This window comes from Delphinapterus leucas, chromosome 7, assembly GCF_059928025.1.
Source record: "Delphinapterus leucas isolate spDelLeu-1000000601 "Yukka" chromosome 7, BTC_Dleu_Yukka2, whole genome shotgun sequence".
Classification (NCBI taxonomy): Eukaryota; Metazoa; Chordata; class Mammalia; order Artiodactyla; family Monodontidae; genus Delphinapterus; species Delphinapterus leucas.
Window position 1 is genome coordinate 53191828 of NC_143135.1, and position 22752 is coordinate 53214579.

The 22752-nt window shown below is 38.4% G+C and overlaps 1 protein-coding gene and 1 pseudogene across 3 annotated transcripts in view; both read left to right on the forward strand.

Moving 5' to 3' along the window:
• Positions 1–22752, forward strand: part of UVRAG (UV radiation resistance associated) — a 323849-nt gene that overhangs the window by 187448 nt on the left and 113649 nt on the right. For all 3 annotated transcript variants that reach the window (XM_022593856.2, XM_022593855.2, XM_089915322.1), the window contains one exon: positions 5312–5477. In XM_022593856.2, coding sequence (XP_022449564.1) covers positions 5312–5477 — 166 coding nt within the window. The remainder of the gene's footprint in view (positions 1–5311; positions 5478–22752) is intronic.
• On the forward strand, positions 5484–22704 carry LOC149748744 (tomoregulin-1 pseudogene; annotated as a pseudogene).

The window sequence follows — 22752 nt, forward strand, 5'->3', positions numbered from 1 at the left end:
ACAAAGGTGACCAAGGCATTAATCCTACCTCCATGAAACTTCAGTCCACTTGAGGTTAACGAGGCACTTAGAAGTTTATACCAGGTACATGGGACTCAGAGAGTGGGAATAATCAGGTCTGTCAGGAGGGAATCAGGAAAATCTTTATAGAGAAGATGATACCTGAGGTATTTTAAAAGATGAAATAGTATTCCCCTTTTGAAAGAAGGATGGGACATTTTAGGTTCGGTGAGTAGAAATATGGTAACATGGAACATGATACATGATGCTGTCTTGTTTATTTAATTCTCACCACTGTGAGAATTAATTCCTTCTGTGAGGGAAAGAGTTATACTCAACTTTTTGTTTTTTAAAGACAAGAAAATTGCAGCTCAGAGAGATTAGTTATTTTTTCCGAAGACTCATACTAGCCAGTGGCAGAGCTAAAATCATCCCTGGTCGGCCTGATTTTAAGGTCCATATTATTCCTGTCATGATGCAGTTTTCTTCCTTGTTTTGAATAATAACCTCTTCCAGACTTCTGACAACCTTTAGTGTTCTGTAGCAGCTGCATTCTTAGTAAGACTCTAGTGACAGAACTCTAAACCGGTTATTCTGTTATATTCATGAGACTTTGCTGGGATAGACTTTACATTGTATGGCTTGATACTGTTTGGGAAACTCCTCCATAGTGACCCAACACTTACTGTGCTCTTCTCCTCTCCTAACTGGGTAAGTTTCAGTTAGAGTATTCCAGAGAGACTGGGACACAACGGGAGAAAGTTGTCCAGTGAAGGGTATTCATTTGAGTTCCATTGACTGAGACATTTCTCATCCAAAAATTAAAAAAAAAAGAAAACTGTGTGTGTTTTTAAGTAATCCATAACATGAGAGCCTTTCGTGGTAATGAGACCTAGATTTCCTTCTGTGTCTGTATCCCTTCATACAGGCATGGTTTCTTGGAAAGGAGAGTCCATGTGTCAAACAGTGTCTCATTGAGAACATGGAATGATTCCATAGATGCTGTGGCAATGAGTAGAGTCTTAAATATTTTGTCCTGTCTGGATCAGTGGGTGCATGGTTCCTTAGCAAATCAGCTGCCTTAGTGATTGGGAAGGCAGGATGGTAAGAGCTTTTAGATCACTTATTGTACTTGGATGCATTTGAATGTTAATAGTTTGTCCAACATATAAGTCAAAGGGACATTTGAATGAATTTATAATGTTGTCATGGCCATTGTGGGTTTGTGGAATCTATTATCATAACAATTACATAAAAGATTTAATTATAAAAAGAATTACTGCAGCCCCGAGTAGATACCTACATTTAAAAAACAAACCAGGGCTTCCCTGGTGACGCAGTGGTTGAGAGTCCGCCTGCCGATGCAGGGGACACGGGTTCGTGCCCCGGTCCGGGAAGATCCCACATGCCGCGGAGCGGCTGGGCCCGTGAGCCGTGGCCACTGAGCCTGCGCGTCCGAAGCCTGTGCTCCGCAGTGGGAGAGGCCACAACAGTGAGAGGCCCGAAAAACCAGAAATATTTATTATGAGGAAACTGCAGAATTTTGTTTTGTTTGTAAGCCCCTTAAAGCATTGTTTTAATAAGGGCTTTTTCACTTACCTGAGTCTACAGTTTATTCCTGTTCCTCCCTGAACCCTCCCACTCCCCCTCTAACTTCTTTTCACCAACAAACCTATCATCTGTGACCTTTCTAACCCCCAGAGCAGCATAAGGAATACAAGCCTCTGCTCTGCATTAGGTGTTAGGGGCGTCATTAATGCTTACTGGAAAAGCACACCCCAGAGAGCCAGGTTTTGGCTTTGGCAGGTAAAAAGTCTTTTAGATCTTGGAATGCTGGAAACCTTAAACCTTTTGGTTTTTTTAGCTAAAGTGATTGGCAACAGAATGTGACATCTGAGGTTTCGTGGCCAGCAATAGCCATAATTAACCACATGAGCTCACATTTTCCCACTGGAGGTACAGTGGTCTTGGGGTGATGAAAGTGACTTCCCTACCAGGAGGTGGTTTTCCTTTTGAGGGTATTGGAATACCCTTGGGCCCTGTAATGCCTTACCCGTGGTCCTTTTAAAATGCTTTTTAATATAAAGCTTCAATATTGGAAATCCAACACCACAGTGTTTAACTGCGAGGCTGTGACGGAGCACTATGGCCTGGAATGGGAAACAACCTAGGGTTTTTAATGGGTGGAGTGGGGAGTCTTGTGGTGGAAACAATGGTGAGTGTGAATAACTAGAATCAAAACTGATTTCCAGTATTACCCAGTTTTCCGTTTTTGCTATTTCTTTTTGGTTTTTGATGTACATATATAAGATTCTCTTAGAGATGCCCTTTTATGTTTAAATTTAATCAAAATTGGGTTTTTTTGTTGTTTTTTTTTTTTTTTTGCGGTACGCGGGCCTCTCACTGTTGTGGCCTCTCCCATTGCGGAGCACAGGCTCTGGACGCGCAGGCTCAGCAGCCATGGCTCACGGGCCCAGCCGCTCCGCGGCATGTGGGATCTTCCCGGACCGGGGCACGAACCCGTGTCCCCTGCATCAGCAGGCGGACTCTCAACCACTGTGCCACCAGGGAAGCCCTGTTTTGTTTTTAATTAATTAATTTTATTTATTTATTTTTGGCTGCTTTGGGTCTTCGTTGCTGCACGCAGGCTTTCTCTAGTTGCGGCGAGTGGGAGCTGCTCTTCGTTGCAGTGCACAGGCTTCTCATTGAGGTAGCTTCTCTTCTTTAAGCTGCACAGGCTCTAGGTGCACAGGCTTCAGTAGTTGTGGCGCATGGGCTTAGTTGCTCCACAGCATGTGACATCTTCCCGGACCAGGGCTCAAACCCGTGTCCCCTGCATTGGCAGGCAGATTCTTAACCACTGCGCCATCAGGGAAACCCACAAAATTGTTTTGATTATTGAAAGGAGATGGTGTTAGAAGACCAGTTTCCGTTCTTTTAGTATATATGTGGATGTAGTCCTCGAAATAGGCAAACTTAATTCTTTAGTATTACCCTTTTAGTAATACGGAAAACTGGAGAGGCTTGAGTGTTTAGCTTTGGATAGATTTTTTAAACTATAGTTTGCACTTGACCTATTTTGGGTAGGCTAACTGAGAGGCACTCTGATTTTTGGAAGTTTTCAAATCCTTTTCTGTCAGGTCACATACGAAAGGAAAAGCTTACTTACTGTAAGTTCTTACTGTAAGAGCTTACTTACTGTAAGTTCTCTTTTTCTTCCTCTCCCCTCAAAAGAAGGTTCTGAAAGACCAAGTCCTTTTACTGATAGAAATATTTTAAATTTGATAAGCCATATTCTTTAGAGAAAGCAGGAGGCAGGATTCAGCAACATCTGATGGAACTCACCATCCCAGCTGTGCTTCCAGGGATAAATATTTGGGGGGCTGGGGTGTAGATAGAATTCTCTCTCCCACTCCATCACTCATAGTTTTTACTTATATGGCTTTGACCAAGTCACTTATGCCACGTGAATCTTATTTTTCTCATTTCTAAGTTGATAGCATCAGATGCAGTGATTTCTAAGGTTTCTCCTGGCTCTAATATTATATATGATGATTAAATTATAATGTAATGCATTTACAATGTAATGTAATTTCAGTCTCTAAGGTAGTCTGATATACATATTTCAACAGTAGGAAAGTATTATAGTACTGTGAGTCTGGGCCAAGAGCACATGGTCTCTAAAAATAGGATTCTCGTCAGTTAGGGCATGCCCAGTAGTCAGTTGAAAGGAATGCTGTTTGATTTTTTTTTCATCAGTTTGATTTGAGAGAACATGTTACCAAGGAGTTTTTATGTGTTCTTTGCCCTTACTAGAAAAGTGTGAAGAAACTAAGATAATACACGTGTGTTATATGCTTGGTGTGTTCTAGGCTCCAAAGTTAAAAATTGTTACATTCCACAGTAAAGTTCTGCGACAGTATGGTAGAGTGCTTAAAGACAGAGGCATCCGTGTCAGGTCAACCCACATACTAGCTACCTTAGTGTTCCTTAACTTCTTTGAACCTTATTTCTTCATCTATAAATTGAATGAAATAGCATATAAAACGTGCCCAGTTTATTAATTGTTGATGAATGAATGACTATCAGAAATAAAGCATCATGGTCAATTCCTGGCAGAAAAAAAAAGTGTACAATAAAAGTTACCTATTTTTACAGTATGATCAAGGAATCTGCTTTGGTAGTCAAGGGTGAAGAATGCACTGAGTAGTATACGGCTATAGTAGGGGTCCTACAGTAAGAAGGTAGTGCTTAGATAACCAAGTTTAAATATAAAAAAGAAGAATGTGGAAAATATTACTAATAATTGAAGTTAAAGGTACTCTTAAAAATCAGGAAATACTCAAGCCAAGGTCATCTCAATCATTTCAGCCTTTCTCTAGCCAGATGTATTCCAGATATGTGTTAAATGTGTGTGTGTGTGAGAGAGAGAGAGAGAGAGAACTTTTTAAAGTATTTTAAGAATATTGTATACCAAGCAGTTACTTTTTCCTTACCCCTGGGGCAAGCTTAAAACTTTTTATTGTATTACCCTCAGTTCTGGGTACCTGAATGATTATTTGTCACTTGGTAGGCAGTAGCAGAAATCTAGATGTTGAGTTAAAAATCTGTGACTTCTTAAAAGATACATACTTATGTTTGACTGTAGGAGACATGTATTTTTTCCAACAGTTGCTTCCACACAAAAATTGCATAAATAGAATATATATGAACAATGTGGTTTTTGACCTTTTACTATTTAAAACATTTTTTTCTCCTTATCCTATCTCAAACTTCACAGACTTAAACAATGCTCTCTTTATGAATATTGAGAACATACCCCATAAGGATGCACTGTGCTGTTTCACTTCACCTTGGAATTAATAACGTTGTACAATAGTACAACAGTACAACTGTTTTGCTCATAAAGTTGTTAACGAGTAAAATGTATAATGTTAATATAGATGTAATGTTTAAACCTCTGAAACTAATTTTTGCATTGTATAATAGACTCAGGTATTATTTTTGCCCTTAAAAATGCTGGGAAAGAGAGTAATGGAGATTTGAATGCAGTAAGAACTCTTAAGATTATATATCAAATTTTAATCTCATCACATTAATTATTGGGAAATAGTTTTAAATGTAGTAGATGAAATTTCAAATCTTATTAATGTGTTTAGATTTCTATAAGATTCATATAATTTAGATAGGTGAATAATATTTTATCAATTATTTCTTATAAAATCTCTCTTGAAATTGATTTATTATGATCTCATAGGTACATTTATAAGGTAAATAGTTATTTTCTATTTCTCTGTTTTTGAATTTACAGCAAAAGATGATGGAAGCATTGCTGTTGCCCTTGGTTACACTGCTCATTTAGTATCAATGATTTCCTTTTTCCTACAAGTGCCCCTCAGATATCCTATAATTCATAAGGGATCGAGATCAACAATCAAAGATAATATTAATGACAAGTTGACTGAAAAGGAGAGAGAGTAAGTATCCTTTTAAAATATTCTTTTAACATTAAGGCAGTATGAAGCATCGACTGTATTAAAAATATAAAATGTGACCTAGATTGTGGTGATTTTTGTATATCCTTTGTAAAGTGCTCCATTTCTTTAAAATAGAGTGTAGTCAAAATTGCTGTTGATAGCAAAATTGACTCATTCAAATTTAATTTGCTTTTGTGAGGTAAGTATCATATACTCTGCAAATATTCATGTAATATCTGTTGCCGCTAGTCACCAAATGAAATGCGTAAAGATTTGTCAGAGAGACAACCAGGAAAAAGATAAAAGACTTAACAGCAGATTGTACATATCTAAAAAATGGGTTTGTGAACTGGAAGATAGCCCAGGAGAAAATACCTGACCAGGCACAAGTACAAAAGAGATGGATTTATCGAAAAGTGCTAGACATATGTAGGACACAATAAAAAGTCTAATATACATATAATTGGAGTCACAGAGAGGGAGAAGAGAGCACACAGGGTAATTGTAACATTTTAAGAGATAATGACAGAGTTCAAATTTGACAAAAGACATCAAGCTATAAGTTCAAGAAGCGTTAAATACAACACAAAATAAGTTCAAAGCAAACATACTTAGGGGAATTATAGTAAAACAGCTGAAAACCAAAGAGATAAAGTGAAAATATTAAAAGTACCTAGAGAGAAAAGAGATTTGCCTCAGAAGAGCAATAATAAGGCTGAAAGCTAATTTCTTAAGAGAAAGATTGGGAACCAGAGGTGATGCAGTGACTTTTTTTTTTTTTTTTGCAGTACGCGGGCCTCTCACTGTTGTGGCCTCTTCCGTTGTGGAGCACAGGCTCCGTACGCGCAGGCTCAGCGGCCATGGCTCACAGGCCTAGCCGCTCCGCGGCATGTGGGATCTTCCCAGACGGGGGCATGAACCCGTGTCCCCTGCATCGGCAGGTGGACTTTCAACCACTGCACCACCAGGGAAGCCCTGCAGTGACATTTTTAAAGCATGTAAAATGATACTGCCAACTTAGAATTCTGTATTCAGTGAATTATCCTTCAAAAGTAAAGGCAGGGGACTTCCCCGGTGGCACAGTGGTTAAGAATCTGCCGCCAGTGCAGGGGATATGGGTTTGATCCCTGGTCCGGGAAGATCCCACATGCCATGGAGCAACTAAGTCCGTTCACCACAACTACTGAACCCCATGTGCCTACGGCCCATGCTCCACAACAAGAGAAGCCACCACAGTGAGAAGCCCACGCACCACAATGAAGAGTAGCCCCCACTCGCCGCAACTAGAGAAACCCCACGCAGAGCGACGAAGACCCAATGCAGCCAAAAATAAATTAATTTAAAAAAAAAAAAAGTAAAGGCAAAATAAAGACGTTTCAGACTATCAGTACTGAGAAAACGCATCTGAGCAGACCTACACTAAGGGAAATACTAAAGGCAGAATAAAAATAATCTAGCATAGAAACATGGAAATGCCTCTCCTCCAGAAATTCTGATTCAGTTGATAAGCCCAGACATGAGATATATTTTTCTAAAGCCCCTGAAGTGACTGCAATGTGCAGTCAGGTTTGAGAACCACTGTTCTACTGATGGATTGCGAATGTTGTGTTCGTGGACGTGAAGAAATGAAATATCCTCCACTCTATTTAAGAAACTGCAAGAGAAAAGGCAGGAAAGGTGGGCATCAGTGGAAGAATTTAGTACTGTATCTGGTAGGGCTTGTAAGTGGAGGGCAGGGAGCGCATGTATAGTTTTATTCAGTTCCTTTTCAAAGGCATTGATTAATTTATAGCCCAAGTATTATTTTCAATTTCAAAACCTTTTATTTAAAGAGAGCCTGAAATATATATGTTTGACAGAAGGGGACATGAGTATGGTTTCTTTCCTCTTTTTAAAAAATTGAGGTGAAATTCACATAACATAACTTTTTTAAAGTGTACAATTCAGTGGCATTTAGTATCTTCATGGTATTATGTAATCACCACTTCTATCTAGTTCCAAAACATTTTCATCACCCTGAAAGAAAACCCTGTATTAAGTAGTCACTCCCTGTTCTCCTACCCAGTAACCCCTTTCTTCAGTCCCTGGCAACCACCCCATTTGCTTTCTGTCTCTATGGATACCTCTTCTGGATATTTCGTATAACTGGAATCATTTACGACATGTAACCTTTTGTTTAGGGTTTCTTTCACTTAGCCTAATATTTTCAGTGTATCCACATTGAGCACAATTAGTGCTTCATGTACTTTTATGGCTGAATAATATTCCATTGAATGTATATACCACATTTTGTTTATGCATTCATCTATTGATGGGCATTTGGGTTATTTCCACTTTTTGGCTGTGATCATTCATGTACAAGTATTTGCTTGAGTATCCGTTTTCAGTTCTTTCGAGCATATAACTTGAAGTGGAATTGCTGGGTCATATGGTAATTCTATGTTTAACTTTTTGAGGCACCACCAAACTGTTTTCCACAACAGCTACACCAGCTTACATTCCCTGGTATAAAGTGGTATACATATCATTGTGCTTTTGATTTGTATTTCCTTAATGACTAATGATGTTGAGCATTTCTTCATGTTCTTGCTGGCCATTTGTATATCTTGTTTGGAGAAATACCTACTCAGATTTTCAGCCTGTTATTTTTCCTTTCAGTTTTATTGAGATATAATTGATACACAGCACCGTAAAAGTTCAAGGTGTACAGCATAATGACTGACCTATATACATCATGAAATGCTTACCACAGTAAGTTTAGTGAACACCCATCATCTCATATAGGGAAAACAATTAAAGAAACAGAAAAAAAATTTTTTCCTTGTGATGAGAACTCTTAGGACTTACTCTCTTAACCACTTTTATTTATAACATTCAGCAGTATTAATTATATCAATCATGTTGTATGTTACATCCCTAGTACTTGTTTATCGTATAACTGGAAGTTTTTACCTTTTGACTGCCTTCATACAATTTCCTCCCACCCCTTACCCCTCTGCCTCTGGTGACCATAAATCTGATCTCTTTTCCTATGAGTTTGTTTGTTTTTGAAGTACAGTTGACCTACAACACTATGTCCTGGTTACAACATAGTGATTTGATTTTTCTGTGCATTTCAAAATGATCACTACAATAAGTCTGATTATTGTCACCATACGAAGATATTACATAATTAAGACTATACTCCCCACACTGTACAATTCAGACCCGTGACTCATGTAATTTGTAACTGGAAGTCTGTACCTCTTAATCTTCCTCACCTCTTGCCCATATTTTTAATTGGGTTGTTCCTGTTTTCGTTGAGTTGTAAGACTTCTTTGTATATTCTGCATACTAGACTCTTATCAGGTAAATCATTTGCAAGTATTTTCTCCCATTCTCTAGGTTGCTGTTACAGTTTAAGGCCTAAAATTAAGGTCAGTATTATGTGCTGCCTGGATATCTGGTGAAACCAGGAGGGCCTTGAATAGTCCCTCCCAACTCTGCTCCCGTGGATCAGGCCCCCTATCCAAAGCCCTCTTTATTCAGGGGTCTAGGTAGTCTCTGCTTATTCCTGAGTAGTGAATTTCAGTTCCTTGCCAGATGGGTAATTATGGAAACAAACCAATCACATCCTCCCCTGGGAACCAATCGTCATCACTCTGTCCTTTTCATACTACAGAGCCTGCCACCCATAGCTCCTGGTTGTTCACTCTCTTCTCAAGTGTAACCCCATGTGAGTCTGTGTGGCATGCAGTGTCTTCCTCCCCTGGGATTTGAGTGTGTGTGACCAGTAATCTGCTTTTAATCTCATATGTCCAGTGTCAGATGTTGAGTGTTCAACCATCCCCATGACCCTAGGGGTCTCTTATCAATGGGGTGAATAAGAGGAGATTAAAATAGTTGTTTTACTTTCTTTATAGTGTACTTTGATGCATAAAAGTTTCGGATTTTGATTAGGTCTAATTTATCTATCTTTTTTGTGTGTGTTTGTTTCTAGAGCTTTTGGTTTCATATCTAAAATCCATTGCTAAATCCAAGCTCATGAAGATTTACCCCTTTGTTTTCTTGAAATAGCCATATCATTTTATCTCTCATATGTAGGTCTTTGGCCCACTTTGGGTTAATTTTTGTATATGTTATGGCTTAGGGGTCCAACTCCATTCTTTTACATTAGGATATCCAGCTGTATCTGTATCATTTGTTAAAGAGACTATTCTTTCCTCATTGAATGGCTTTGGCACACTTGTTGAAAATTAATTAGCCGTAGAGTATTTCTGAGCTCTCAGTTCTAGTCCACAGGTTCATATGTCTATTGTTATATCAATTCCACAATAAATTTTGAAATTGTGAATCCTCCAACTTTGTTCTTTTTCAGTACTTTTCTGGCTATTCAGAGCCCTTTGCAATTCCATATGAATTTGAAGATCATCTTTTCTATTTCTGCAAAGAGGGCCTTTTTAATAAGCTGTTGGCTTCAGTTTGCTAGCAATTCATTGAGGATTTTTGCATGTATATTTATAAGGAATATATAGAAGACTATAGTCTTCTTGCATGGCTTTTCTGTCAGGGTAATAGTGGCCTCATAGAAAGCATTATGAAGTAAGTGTTCCCTTCTCTTCTACTTTATTGGAAGAGTTTGAGGATTGCTGTTAATTCTTCTTTTAAATGTTTGTTAGAATTTACCAGTGGAGCCAAGTGGTTCTGTTCTTTTCTTTGTTGGGAGGTTTTTGATTAGTGATTCAATTTCTTATTATAGGTCTGTTCATATTTTTTATATATTCCTGACTCAGTTTATATCATTTGTGTGTTTCTAAGAACAAGACCATTTCATCTAGGTTATCTAATTTGTTGGTGACAGTTGTTCATAGTATTTTTTATAATCCCTTTCATTTCTGTAAGGTCTTTAATGATGTCTATTTTCATTTCTGATTTCAGTTGTTTGTGTCTTTTTTATTCTCTTTTTTCTTTTTTTTTTTTTTTGCGGTATGTGGGCCTCTCACCGTTGTGGCCTCTCCCACTGTGGAGCACAGGCTCTGGACACGCAGGCTCAGCGGCCATGGCTCACGGGCCCAGCTGCTCTGCGGCATGTGGGATCTTCCCGGACCAGGGCACAAACCCGTGTCCCCTGCATCAGCAGGCGGACTCCCAACCACTGCGCCACCAGGGAAGCCCTTTTTTATTTTCTTATTGTAGCTAAAAACTTTTAGCTAGAATAAGAAGATGTGATAGATCTTTACAAAGAATTGACTTTTTGGTTTTGTTGATTCTCTCTGTTGTTTTTGTCTCTTTTATCTCTACTCTAATCATTATTATTTCTTTCATTCTGCTAGTTTTGGGTTTTGTTTTCTATTCCTTTAGATGTAAAGTTAGGTTACTGATATGAGAGCTTTCTTTTTTTTTTTTTTTTTTTTTTTTGCGGTACGCGGGCCTCTCACTGTTGTGGCCTCTCCTGTTGCGGAGCACAGGCTCCAGATGCACAGGCTCAGCGGCCATGGCTCACGGGCCCAGCCGCTCCGTGGCATGTGGGATCTTCCTGGACCGGGGCACGAACCCGTGTCCCCTGCATTGGCAGGTGGACTCTCAACCACTGCGCCACCAGGGAAGCTCTGATTTGTCTTACTTCTTGAGCAGCCTCTTCTGCTTTTCCTCACTGAGTGAGTTCTGACTAGGCAAAACAAAGGCAAGTACCTTGCATTAGTCCTGCAGGTCGCCCCCAGACAAGTTACAACAAACCAACCCCAATTTTTTTAGAATAAGATCTGCTCTGCTCCCTTAAGAACCAGGGGTCAGGGCCCCACAAGGGCAGCCTGCTGTCTTTAAGACCACTGCTGAGGTGGAGAGGGGGTTAAGGACAAGATAAGTAAAAATGCTGCAAAGCATTCCCTCTGATTTTGAGTTTCCTTTTTTTGATTCATTGTTCAGCCAGTTGTTGTAAGCCTTTGACAGTTTTTGCTTGATTTTTTATTTTCAATGTTCCTCTAGAGGGACAAGTCCTTTGATCTACTTATTGTACCATTTTTGCTGACTCCATTCCATTTGTTTGTGTAATGATGAAAAACTCTACTTGTAAGGGATGAAGGGACCCACAGGTAATTTTAAGAGGAGAGAATACCATAACCAGATATGTCTTTCACGGAGATGACCTTGTAGTTTTGTGGAGAATACCTCCCAACCTTCTGTAGGTTCCATATTAAGAAAATTAAGTATCTCTCCAGATTTTTATCAGATTTGTGCATGATGATCTGCCTTAAAATATTAGTTATGTAGGAAAGTCACTTTGGGAGCTTGAAAGAGGGATGCTCCTTGAAATGATAAATACTCTCTCTCCAGATCAGCTGCGCACTTTAATTTGTGAAGGAGCAGCTTAACATGTGAGCACTCCAAGTAGTATGCGCCAGTGTGAGTAGTAGTGATGATTTGTTTATTGATTGATTTTCCGAAGCAATCTGGGAAGGCCAGCGAGATTTTGGTGATGACGTTACTCATTTTTTTCTTTGGCAGCCAGGAGAACCACAGGAATTGCTTTTTAGTGAATGAATTTTATATTATACCTCTATCTTCCCCTTTTCACTGAAACACAAATTGTATTTTATTGATTCTAATGTAAATACTTTTGACATTTTAATATTGCTAAAAATGAGATACATCTTACAATTAATGGCATGATTGATAGCATTTATCTTTTCTTAGTGGTACATAAGTTAATGATGCAGTTCACAGTTGATGCTGTCTTAGATTTTATGAACTATCAAATATTTTCACTGGGCAGTAAAGCACTTCAGATCCGTTTTGGAACAACATAGATGTGTAAATAAATATCTAAATACAAATACATTTATTGATTATGCTTGTTGATTGAATCAGCCTCTCAGTTATTAGCCTGGATGACTGAAGGAGCAGATTAGACATGGTTTTCTTTTCTCCTGAGTGTGTCGATTTTCATGTGAACCTTTCCAGGGTATTAGGTGGAATCAGGTCTTCATGGGAAAATAGGAATTAAATGACTCATTGGATAAATTATGCTTATTGTAATAGGCCTAGGAATCCTCAGCCTCTGCCCTCTCTGATTACCTGTTTCATCTGGCTATTGGAATGTGATATATTAGGGTTCAAAGCTCTATTTAGCTAGTTTTGCTAGAAGGGGGAAAAAAACACCAAAAACTAGTTTTCTCCTTTGTATGGTCTGTTTGAAGCCCAGGTCTGGACTGATGCCTTGCCTAAACCGTTACTTGTGCACCTGCACACTGTAAAGGGAAACTCTGAAATCTTTGCTGCATTTCATTTTGAGCCTCAGACCACAAAACACTAAGGAATGTAGCCAGAGTCCAGCTGCAGTGTTCTTTTACCCCTTATTTCTTTTTTCACTGAGGACTGAAAAGTAGGTTTTAAAGTGATTTTTGAAATGAAATGTGTTGGTCATTGTTGTTGTGCTACTTAACCATCTTTTAGGTAATACATTCAGAATAGACTAGCTCAATAGATTGAGCTATGACATAGCTGGTCAGAGCATTTGGCTTTTTCAAGCCCTCAAAAGATGTCTGAAATTTTTTGTTTTATTTTCAGAAGGAGAAATAGGGAGTGGTGTAAATTGGCAGATACTTTTGAAACTTCCTGGCCTGTCCCTGACAAGGTTTTTACAGATCTCTAAAAGCTGGTCAGCTATTTTTCTGTAGTGGAATTATTGGAACCAAGAGAAATGGTAGCGCTGCTTTCCCCATTTTGTGGATTTTTTTGTTCTTATGTTTATTCCTGTGGAAGATCTTGACTAAAACCCCAGGAATTGCTTTTTTAACCTGATTGATTCTGATTTCTTTTAGAAACAAATTCTAGAGTACAAAGAAATTGTGATATATCCAAAATCAGACAATAATGGGCCCAGATTGTAGTCATTGCATGTGGATCTCATGCTCATGAGAGAAGGAGTGGTCAGTTTTAATGATCTGCCACCTTTTTGTGACTGGGGTGCATATGGCCATCATGCATACTTATACATAAAGGAGCTGGGGAGACAGATACCCAAGCCTGTGACTTGAGCCACCTTTCAGCCACCTTGGCATGTCTGGATGTTTATGGAGCTTCCCCTTCATAACCAGGTTGCATTTTGCCAGGAGGGAAGGGACAAAGGAATTTGCTGAGTGGCAGTGATCAGACTGGTGCCCTATCTGTATTCCTTCAGCCTACCTCTTGGCCTGGCCACATTGACCTATTAATAAATGAATGAGAATTTTTTCTAATGGTGTCTCCTTGAATCAGTGAGAATACTTTGAACTTTATTTGCATAAGTAGCAGATTCTCTATAGAAATAGTGACTGACCCTTGGGATTTCATTAGCATGTATTGAAAACCTAAATTTTTTCAGACTATAATTCTGACTCCTCATTGCTATTCTTCTCTGCTTTAGGCATACTTAAACACCTGTTGACACATCTTATATTAAAAATTCTAGATTCTTTCGTATAAACATTCTCAGCTTCTGTTTGTAATCAAGCTGTTTTAATGTGGAGAGTTCAGAAGTAGTCGCTGTTTTCACTAAATTAGCATGTTTACTTTCGTGGCGTCCAATTAAATCTGATGGCCTCCTTCCAGAAGTGGGAGATTTTCACATGATGCTTAGGCTTAAGTGATGTCGCCTTAATTTTCAACTCTTCTACTGTTTATCCTATAAATTAGAACATTTTTTGTAACCTTTCATCTTCATTTTATTATAGGTTGTTGCTCAGATGCTGGCATTTAAAGTAGTCAGGAACTCAGACCTCAGACCTTTATATTGAACAGTGATTGTGATGACTTGAGGCAGAGGGTGAACCAAATGCTTTGGTTTTCTATTTTTTCTTGCTGTGCACCTTAAAAGTATAATCAAACGAATATTTTTCAGTGTGACTAATGTAGCTGAAATGAATAAAATTATTAGTTCTTTCAGGTTTTCTACTTGATTACAGGAGTGTGACCTAAGTTTAAAAATCTCTGTTCATGTGAAAACTTTCCCAAATGTCTATAGCCCAGCTCCATTATAACTACCTAAGAGTACACAGTGGAACAAAAATAAAGATGAAAAAAAATGTTTCTATACATGCAGCATTGTAGACGTGTTTTAAAACCAGTCAGAATATTCTTAGGTCGTATGAGTCAACCCTTCATTTCACAAATGGAGAAAGAGGTTGAAAGATGAAGTAAGGTCAAATAAGTTAACTAAGCCTTCACGTTGATCTGGCCCCCTGAGGGAATCAAGCCCAGAAGATGGTCCAATTGTTAAGCGTAGTACTTTTAAGCAAGCATTTAGGAGATGGAAGAAGTATATTTATCAAAAAGGGGCTATAGGGCTTCCCTGGTGGCACAGTGGTTGAGAGTCCGCCTGCCGATGCAGGGGACACGGGTTCGTGTCCCGGTCCGGGAAGATCCCACATGCCACAGAGCGACTGGGCCCGTGAGCCATGGCCGCTGAGCCTTCGCGTCTGGAGCCTGTGCTCCGCAATGGGAGAGGCCACAACAGTGAGAGGCCCGCGTACCGCAAAAAAAAAAAGGGGGGGTCTATATATGAGACTGAAATACCCATTTCCTGGTTTAGGGGAAGCTCACTGGTAAAAAATGCCATGATGTGAATTCCTATGTATTAAGCGGAGTCACCGTGTTCTTATTGAAAATGTTAATTATTTAAATCTCATTTATCAGTTGGTTCACCTAACATTTGTTTTTCCTCTAAAAGGTACAATGCAAAATGCCTCTCTTTTCTTCTCTCTCCTCAATTTATTTAAACTAGGCAGAGTTTGTTTTTGGTTTTTTATCACTTAAGTCTTTGAAGTTATGTTGGGACTTCACCTGTAATCACTGAGCAACTGAGTCTTGGTTCACCTGGTATAATATCTATGCCACTAGGTTATCATGAGGTTTAAATGAAGCACAGTGCTTGGCACACAGAAGATGCTCAATAAAATTTTGCACCTACTATTATGTGTACTTTGAGCTTTGCAACAGTAATTCCAGGCAGCCATGTATTTTTTTTTCTAACTCTAGGTGCTAAAAGGAAAGGTGGGCCTAAGAAAAGGTTAAGGAAAATTAAAAATGCAACCCAGTAGAATAGTACTAGATTTCTTTTTGTAGTAATGCCACAGGGTACATCGTCTTTCAGTCATTGGTGTAAATGGAAAGGACTACTGGAAGTTTCCCAGAGCACAGGGTAAAATAAACTGTTGCAGGGGCTTCCCTCGTGGCGCAGTGGTTGAGAGTGCACCTGCCGATGCAGGGGACACGGGTTCATGCCCCGGTCCGGGAAGATCCCACATGCCGCAGAGCGGCTGGGCCCGTGAGCCATGGCCGCTGAGCCTGTGTGTCCGGAGCCTGTGCTCCGCAACAGGAGAGGCCACAACAGTGAGAGGTCCACGTACCACAAAAAAACAAAACAAAACAAAAACTGTTGCAGGTCTGAAGGCTTGTTTCTTACTTCAACTACTCAGGGAGTTTACTGCCCAATATCTGCTAATGAGTCAAGTAAGTGTCTGTGTTTTAGAACCTATCGGTTCAGTGAATGCTGAAACCCTTATTCATAAAAGGAATGTAGAGCAGGTTCAAATAGTTAAACAGTTCCCAGCCTGGCCCGCTACTTACTTTTTTAGTCTTATCCCAGTGCCCTCTCAGTTCATAACCTAATTGTGGTTGTACATAAAGCTCTTCCATTATTATCTAAAACTTTCCTTGTAAAGTCTTTCTTAATTCCCCATAGTTTGATGGACTGTCGTAGCCTTTTGTGATCCTATGAACAATTCTTTCTATATAGTATCTCAGAAATGAGTTATGTTTATATATGTTCTCATTTCATTTTAACAGCAACCCAGTAATACAAGTGATGTATTAGAGTTGTCTTTTTCTTGTCTGAAATATTTTCAGTGTAGAAACTGCATCTTACTTGGCATGAAACTTACTCCATTGTCTTACCAAGAGCCCTGTATTGTGTAAACACTCAATAAATATTTTTTGAATTGAATTAGGAGAGCAAAAGGGATGTTCAGTTTCTGCAAATGCTATTAAGTAATCCGACACTCCATGCTCTAGCCCATAGTTTTAACTCTAGATGCTCTGGCCAGGACAATGCTTGTTTCATACACTCCCTTAGGACCATGGGAAGCTATTAACTTCAGTGCCTGTTGTAATCCCAGGCACAGGCAGCCGTGCTAATTGGGCTGTGTTCAGGAGTGAGAGCAAAGAATGTGTTTTAAAATGAGGAATCCCCATGGAAATTTTAGGCAGCAGAAATCAACAAAATAAAAATGCAGAAGGTGGTTGCTGGGTGAAACAGGAAATGAACACCTTACGGAGATTAGGCAGTCCACTGAGAGAGGGGAAATGTGGAAAATGAGTCAAAAGTAATTGTGTAGCCATTTCATCTCTGACATTTGGAAGCATATTGTTGTGTGTGTTGTTTTTAATGAAGTGTGTTTTACAGTGCTGATGTTATTATCTGGATGAGGAAGTCTTCTCTAGTATTATTGTCATCTCAGCTTTCTGCAACCAACTAAATTAAAATACAGTAATATAATGGGACAGTGGAATAAAAAAGAAAACCAGATGACTCTGACATGTGACCCTAACTTGAACTTACTGCTTTTCTGGTTTGCAGTGTGCTCAAATCAGTGTAGAGAGGTTCAGTGCAATGCTTTGAGGGACCGGGGAAAGTAGAGGAATAATATATTTAGTTAATAGTGGGCTGTGTCATGGGTTAAAGATTGTTACATTATTAGAATATGTGAAATCAGTGTTTCTCAATAGGAGGTCCCCAGAGCATCAATGAGTTCTCCAGGTAGCATGGACTGGCCTTCTGCAGTCTGTTCTTAATGTGTATCATATGACGGCATAGATGCTTTGGATTCTGATATGAATTAATCATTTACTCTAATAAATAAGACTTAATTTTATTGATGTTACATTGAAAGTAGTATCTTTCTTTCCTTTAATTCTTATGTTAGATCTTTTGGTAGGCAAATAGTGAGGGATATGAGGATAATTATATCAAGCCAGAGAGTTTGGAGTAAGTGATTTGTGGAATCTTTCGGTTTCCTGAAGAAATAAATGGGTGGAAAGGTAAGAAAATTATTTTTAGGTAGATGTGAACTTATTGTAACTTCCCAAAGCATCTTATTATAATAGTTCTTTAGACAGTTTTCTAGGAATAACATTTATGTCCTGGATAATAGTGTAATTGTAAAACAAATTTATATCATTCTTTTAACCAGATGGTTCTATTCACTGCCATTTTTTACTCCTCTCCCCACAATAATTTACAGTTATAAGATCACCAAATGTAACTTCTGAATTGGATTAAATGATCAGTTGGTTTTCAGAGTTTTTCTTCTCTAATTCCTTGAAATGAAAAATTGATATGAGAGTTAACTCATGTATAGTTAAGTCACAGGAGAGTTAAACTGCAAAAGACTTACATCACTGAAGTCAGGCCATATGTTGAGGACTAGTACCTGTTTGTCACTGCACAAGATGCTGGTATTAGGTGAAATTACTCAGCTGCTGAAGTGGCATCAGGGATGGAGAGCAAGTCAGTAGACAGTCATCCTCAGCATTATAAGGGTCATGTTAGAAATACTTGGGGATGAGTTGAGCAGCCAGCAAAGGCATGCTTTAGGAGGTGGCCCCTAAACATCTGAGCTGCTGAGTGTGGAAGAGGCTTAGGAGCTGCCCAAGCAAAGGCTAGATACAACAGAAGGACACACACCCTGGCACAAAACAGGTATTGCCCCTTTCCATTGGCCAAAGCATCTAGTTTCTCACCCAGCCTGGTGAGTGACTTCAGGTTGCTCAGCAGTTTTCTTTTACACATAAATAAAAGAGGGATAAGTTAATAGTTCAATCTTTAGTTGATGTAAAAATGAAAATTACTTTCAAAGATGATTAGCTTTGAGTGGTTAATATCAATATACATATATCCATTTATTCAAAGCATAGTAATATATCTTTATAAAGTGTTCTGGATCGCAGGTTGGTTATAATAAATATATGACTAATTTCACTTAAATATATATTCACTTCCATATATAACTATTTAACAGGGATTAACTATATATATTGGCATGTGAATAATAAAAGTTGTGTTTTCTAAACTTAGGAAAGGAGAAATGGCTTTTCCATTTCACTCTTCTGAAAGAACTTCAGTATCAAGCACATCTTGAACCAGTTTATTTTGCCTCACTAGTCTCTGTGCACTGGCTTTAGAGAAATGTGAAGAGTAAAAGAGGGAATTTATATAAAATTACCATTGCATATAATAGTCAGTAAATATTTGTATACGGGGTGATAATAATAAGTAGAAATGAGAAATTTGAGAAGTCCATGGCTTCTAATTCAGAAAGGATCTCTTAAATAAATCACAGAAACGTACAGACCATAATAAGAGAAATGATCCGTAACTTTGATTTCATTTCTTAAAACTTGCTAATAACAAAATGAAAAGGTAAGCCACATATCAGGAGAAGAGATTCGTTATCACATAGATCAGCCAAGGGTCAAGATCCAGAATATGTGGGGAAAAAAACCTTTATATATTAATAAGAAAAGGAGCAGTCAACCCAATAGAAATATGGACATAGTGTATAAAGAAGCTGTTACAGAAGAACAAACCCTAAATATCTAATAAGGAAAAAATACTCACTAGTATTTTACTAGTCTCACTGGTAATCAGGAAAATGCAAATTAACACCACAAGAGATACCATTTTACCTCCATCAACCTGGCCAGAAGTTGAATGTCTGTTTAGTACCTAATTTGGTGAGCATATAGATGAAAAGGAACTCTTACCCTTTGTGAGAGTTTCAATTAGTTTGTTTCAGAGGGCAATTTGAAAATACAGTTAAATCTGCACAAACTTTCCTCAACCTAACAGCCTCACTCCTCGTTATATATTAGGCTTTTAAGTAGTTTTTACATTTATGCTATCTATGAATATTTATTGTGTCTATATTATGTAGATAATTAAATTATCTCTTGGCTACCTCTATTCTGTATTGGAATTATTCACAATTATATAGCTAGTATATACTTTTTTTAAAGTGACTCTATCCTTTTGTACTAATCCTTTCAGGGTCTCCATTACATTGAAACATAATTTTCTTTTTTTATAAATTTATTTATTCATTCATTCATTCATTCATTTATTTATGGCTGTGTTGGGTCCTCATTGCTGTGCGCGGGCTTTCTGTGGTTGCAGTGAGCGGGGGCTACTCTTTGTTGCGATGAGCAGGCTTCTCATTGTGGCTTCTCTTGTTTTGGAGCATGGGCTCTAGGCGTGCAGTTGTGGCACGTGGGCTCAGTAGTTGTGCCTTGTGGGCTCTGGAGCTCAGGCTCAGTAGTTGTGGTACACGGGCTTAGTTGCTCCGTGGCATGTGGGATCTTCCCGGGCCAGGGCTCGAACCTGTGTCCCTTGCATTGGCAGGCAGATTCTTAATCACTGCGCCACCAGGGAAGCCCCCCCCCCTTTTTTTTCTTAAAGCTACTTCCTTTAAGACTAGAATACATGTTTATTTGTATACAGCATCTCCTTTTCATACAGGGTTGATGCAGGTGGTTACTTTTTCTCATTCATATAATTTTCATATACCAGTTCTTGATTAGTTTTAGATTTATAATAGTGGTTCTCCATATTTACTTTTGAGGAAATATTGATGATAATGATGCCAAGAATTTTGAGTGCTACTTATATTATTGGAAACCTTTTTAAAAGACTTACAAAAGAATTAGTTCTTCCCATCCTGCTTGTTAGTAACTCCCATTAATATAAATGATGACTCCCAGGTTCATGATGTGGAGAGTCTAGTGATGAAATACTAGAAGTGTTAACAGTAGTTAGTTATAGAAATTTACTGCTGTAAGTTAATTAAACGCACCAGTAAGCAACTGGAGCATTTTATTATTTAGTTTGTATAAATATATAGTTGGAAAGTTAATGAGAAATGGCAAGTCTCTTGGAGTTTGATTGACAGCTATACTAAACCTTTTTAAAATGTGTAGATGACGAATGAATTTATTGAGACAACTTCTGTTGTAAAATATTCCATAGAAGGAATATTTATTTTTGAGTGTACAGTAGCATAATTTTGTCATTTCTGACTTTAAAAAATTAGTTACTAGAGGAAAAACTTTTTAGAAGTCACCTCCTAATATTGAATTTGCTAAATAGTGTTCTGTATGGGAGATACAAGACTTTCTTTTATTATTTTCTGGCTTCTATATTATTTGTGGTCTCTGCATAAATCAAAAACTGGGAGATTCCTGAGGTGGTTGAAAAGAATTTGGTAAATAAATAGCATGTTATTTTCCTTCAGAGATTTCTAGGGGAAATGATAAGCAGTATTCTGTTCTAAGAAGATACAGCTTGGTCACACTTAATTGAAAGAAGTTTCCTTTCTCATTTTGTATCATTTTGGGGGGGGAACCTACCTGTCTTTTTAGCATGCAATTTGGAATAGACACTTAACTCAGTTTTGTAGTATTTTTATTATTAAATGCTAATTCAACGTCAGGGTTCACAGTATCAGAATTATAAACACATAAATGAACCTGCTCACCTATTCATTCATTCATCAAATGTTCAGTAATTATGTACTGCCTGAGAGACATTTTTCTAGGTCTTTGGATTATAGTAATGGGGGCGCTGGTGGGATGAATTGGGAGATTGGGATTGACATATATACACTAATATGTATAAAATAGATAACTAATAAGCTGTTGTATAAAAAAATAAAATAAAATTCAAAACAAAAAAATGGCAGGGACTTCCATGGTGGTGCAGTGGTTAAGAATCCACCTGCCAATGCAGGGGACACGGGTTCGATCCCTGGTCCCGGAAGATCCCATGTGCTGTGAGCAACTAAGCCCATGTGCTACAACTACTGAGCCTGCGCTCTAGAGCCTGCGAGAGCCACACCTACTGAGTCCACGTACCTAGAGCCCATGCTCCGCAAAAAGAGAAGCCACTGCAATGAGAAGCCCGTGCGCCACAACGAAGAGTAGCCCCCGCTCACCGCAACTAGAGAAAGCCCGAGCGCAGCAACGAAGACTCAACACAGCCAAAAAACCAAAAAGGCACAAAATTCTCAGAAGTTACGTATATGTGCCATACAAATTATATTCCCATCTGTGGATCAAATGGGGACATGTACCAAAATGAATGTTTTCCCAGAAGGGCTGCTTGTAAGCACCAGGAAGAGATAATAGTAGTAGCAAGGGGACCATGCTACTCTGATAATGGCTCTGGATCTGGAGAGAGAGAAGAGGAAGGGGCAGGGAGAGTTGTTCACAGAAAACACTCCAAGTGTGGACCTTGCAAATCTAAAGCTGAGTGTGATGAAGATGCAGAGAAGGTTGGGTGTGGATGTAATATAGATTGCGGTGGGTACAGTTTAATCCTGTGTCTGCTTCTGATGGCAGTTCCTGTAACAATCCCTGTTTTGTTCGAGAAGCATCTTATATAAAACAAGAACAAATTGATATAAGGCATCTTGGTCATTGCACAGACACAGATGACACTAGTTTGTTGGGAAAGAAAAATGATGGACTACGATATCAACCAGATGTGAAAGATGCTAGTGATCAAAGGGAAGATGTTTATATTGGAAACCACATGCTTTGCCCTGAAAACCTCAGTAGTTACTGTATCCATGGAAAATGTGAATTCATTTATTCTACTCAGGCTTCTTGTAGATGTGAGTCTGGTTACACTGGACAGCACTGTGAAAAGACAGACTTTAGTATTCTCTATGTAGTGCCAAGTAGGCAAAAGCTCACTCATGTTCTTACTGCAGCAATTATTGGAGCTGTACAGATTGCCATTATAGTAGCAGTTGTCATGTGCATAACAAGAAAATGCCCGAAAAACAATAGAGGATGACAGCAGCAAAACCTAGGCCATTTTACTTCAGATACATATTTCCAGAATGGTTTAAACTGATGACTTTTATATGTATACTGATGATGTGATGTACATATAAATTATGTCTTTTTTTTAAAGAATGGAAATACTTATTTCAGAGGCCTTCTTTTTGGACATTTTTAGTGTACTGTTGGCTCGTATTTAGAATATTCAGCTACAACAGTTTTGGACTGTTTAGTCTTTGTTTTATGTTTTTAAATACAGAAATTGATTTCACAAATTTGTATTACATGGTAATTCTAAGACTTGTTCTTTACCCATGCAATGTAATATTTTTGCAAAGACGGGTCCACTTCCAAATGGTTATAAAGTCATACCCACTTCTTCCACAGTGACCACAGCAAATGACCAAGCTTGAAACTGAAG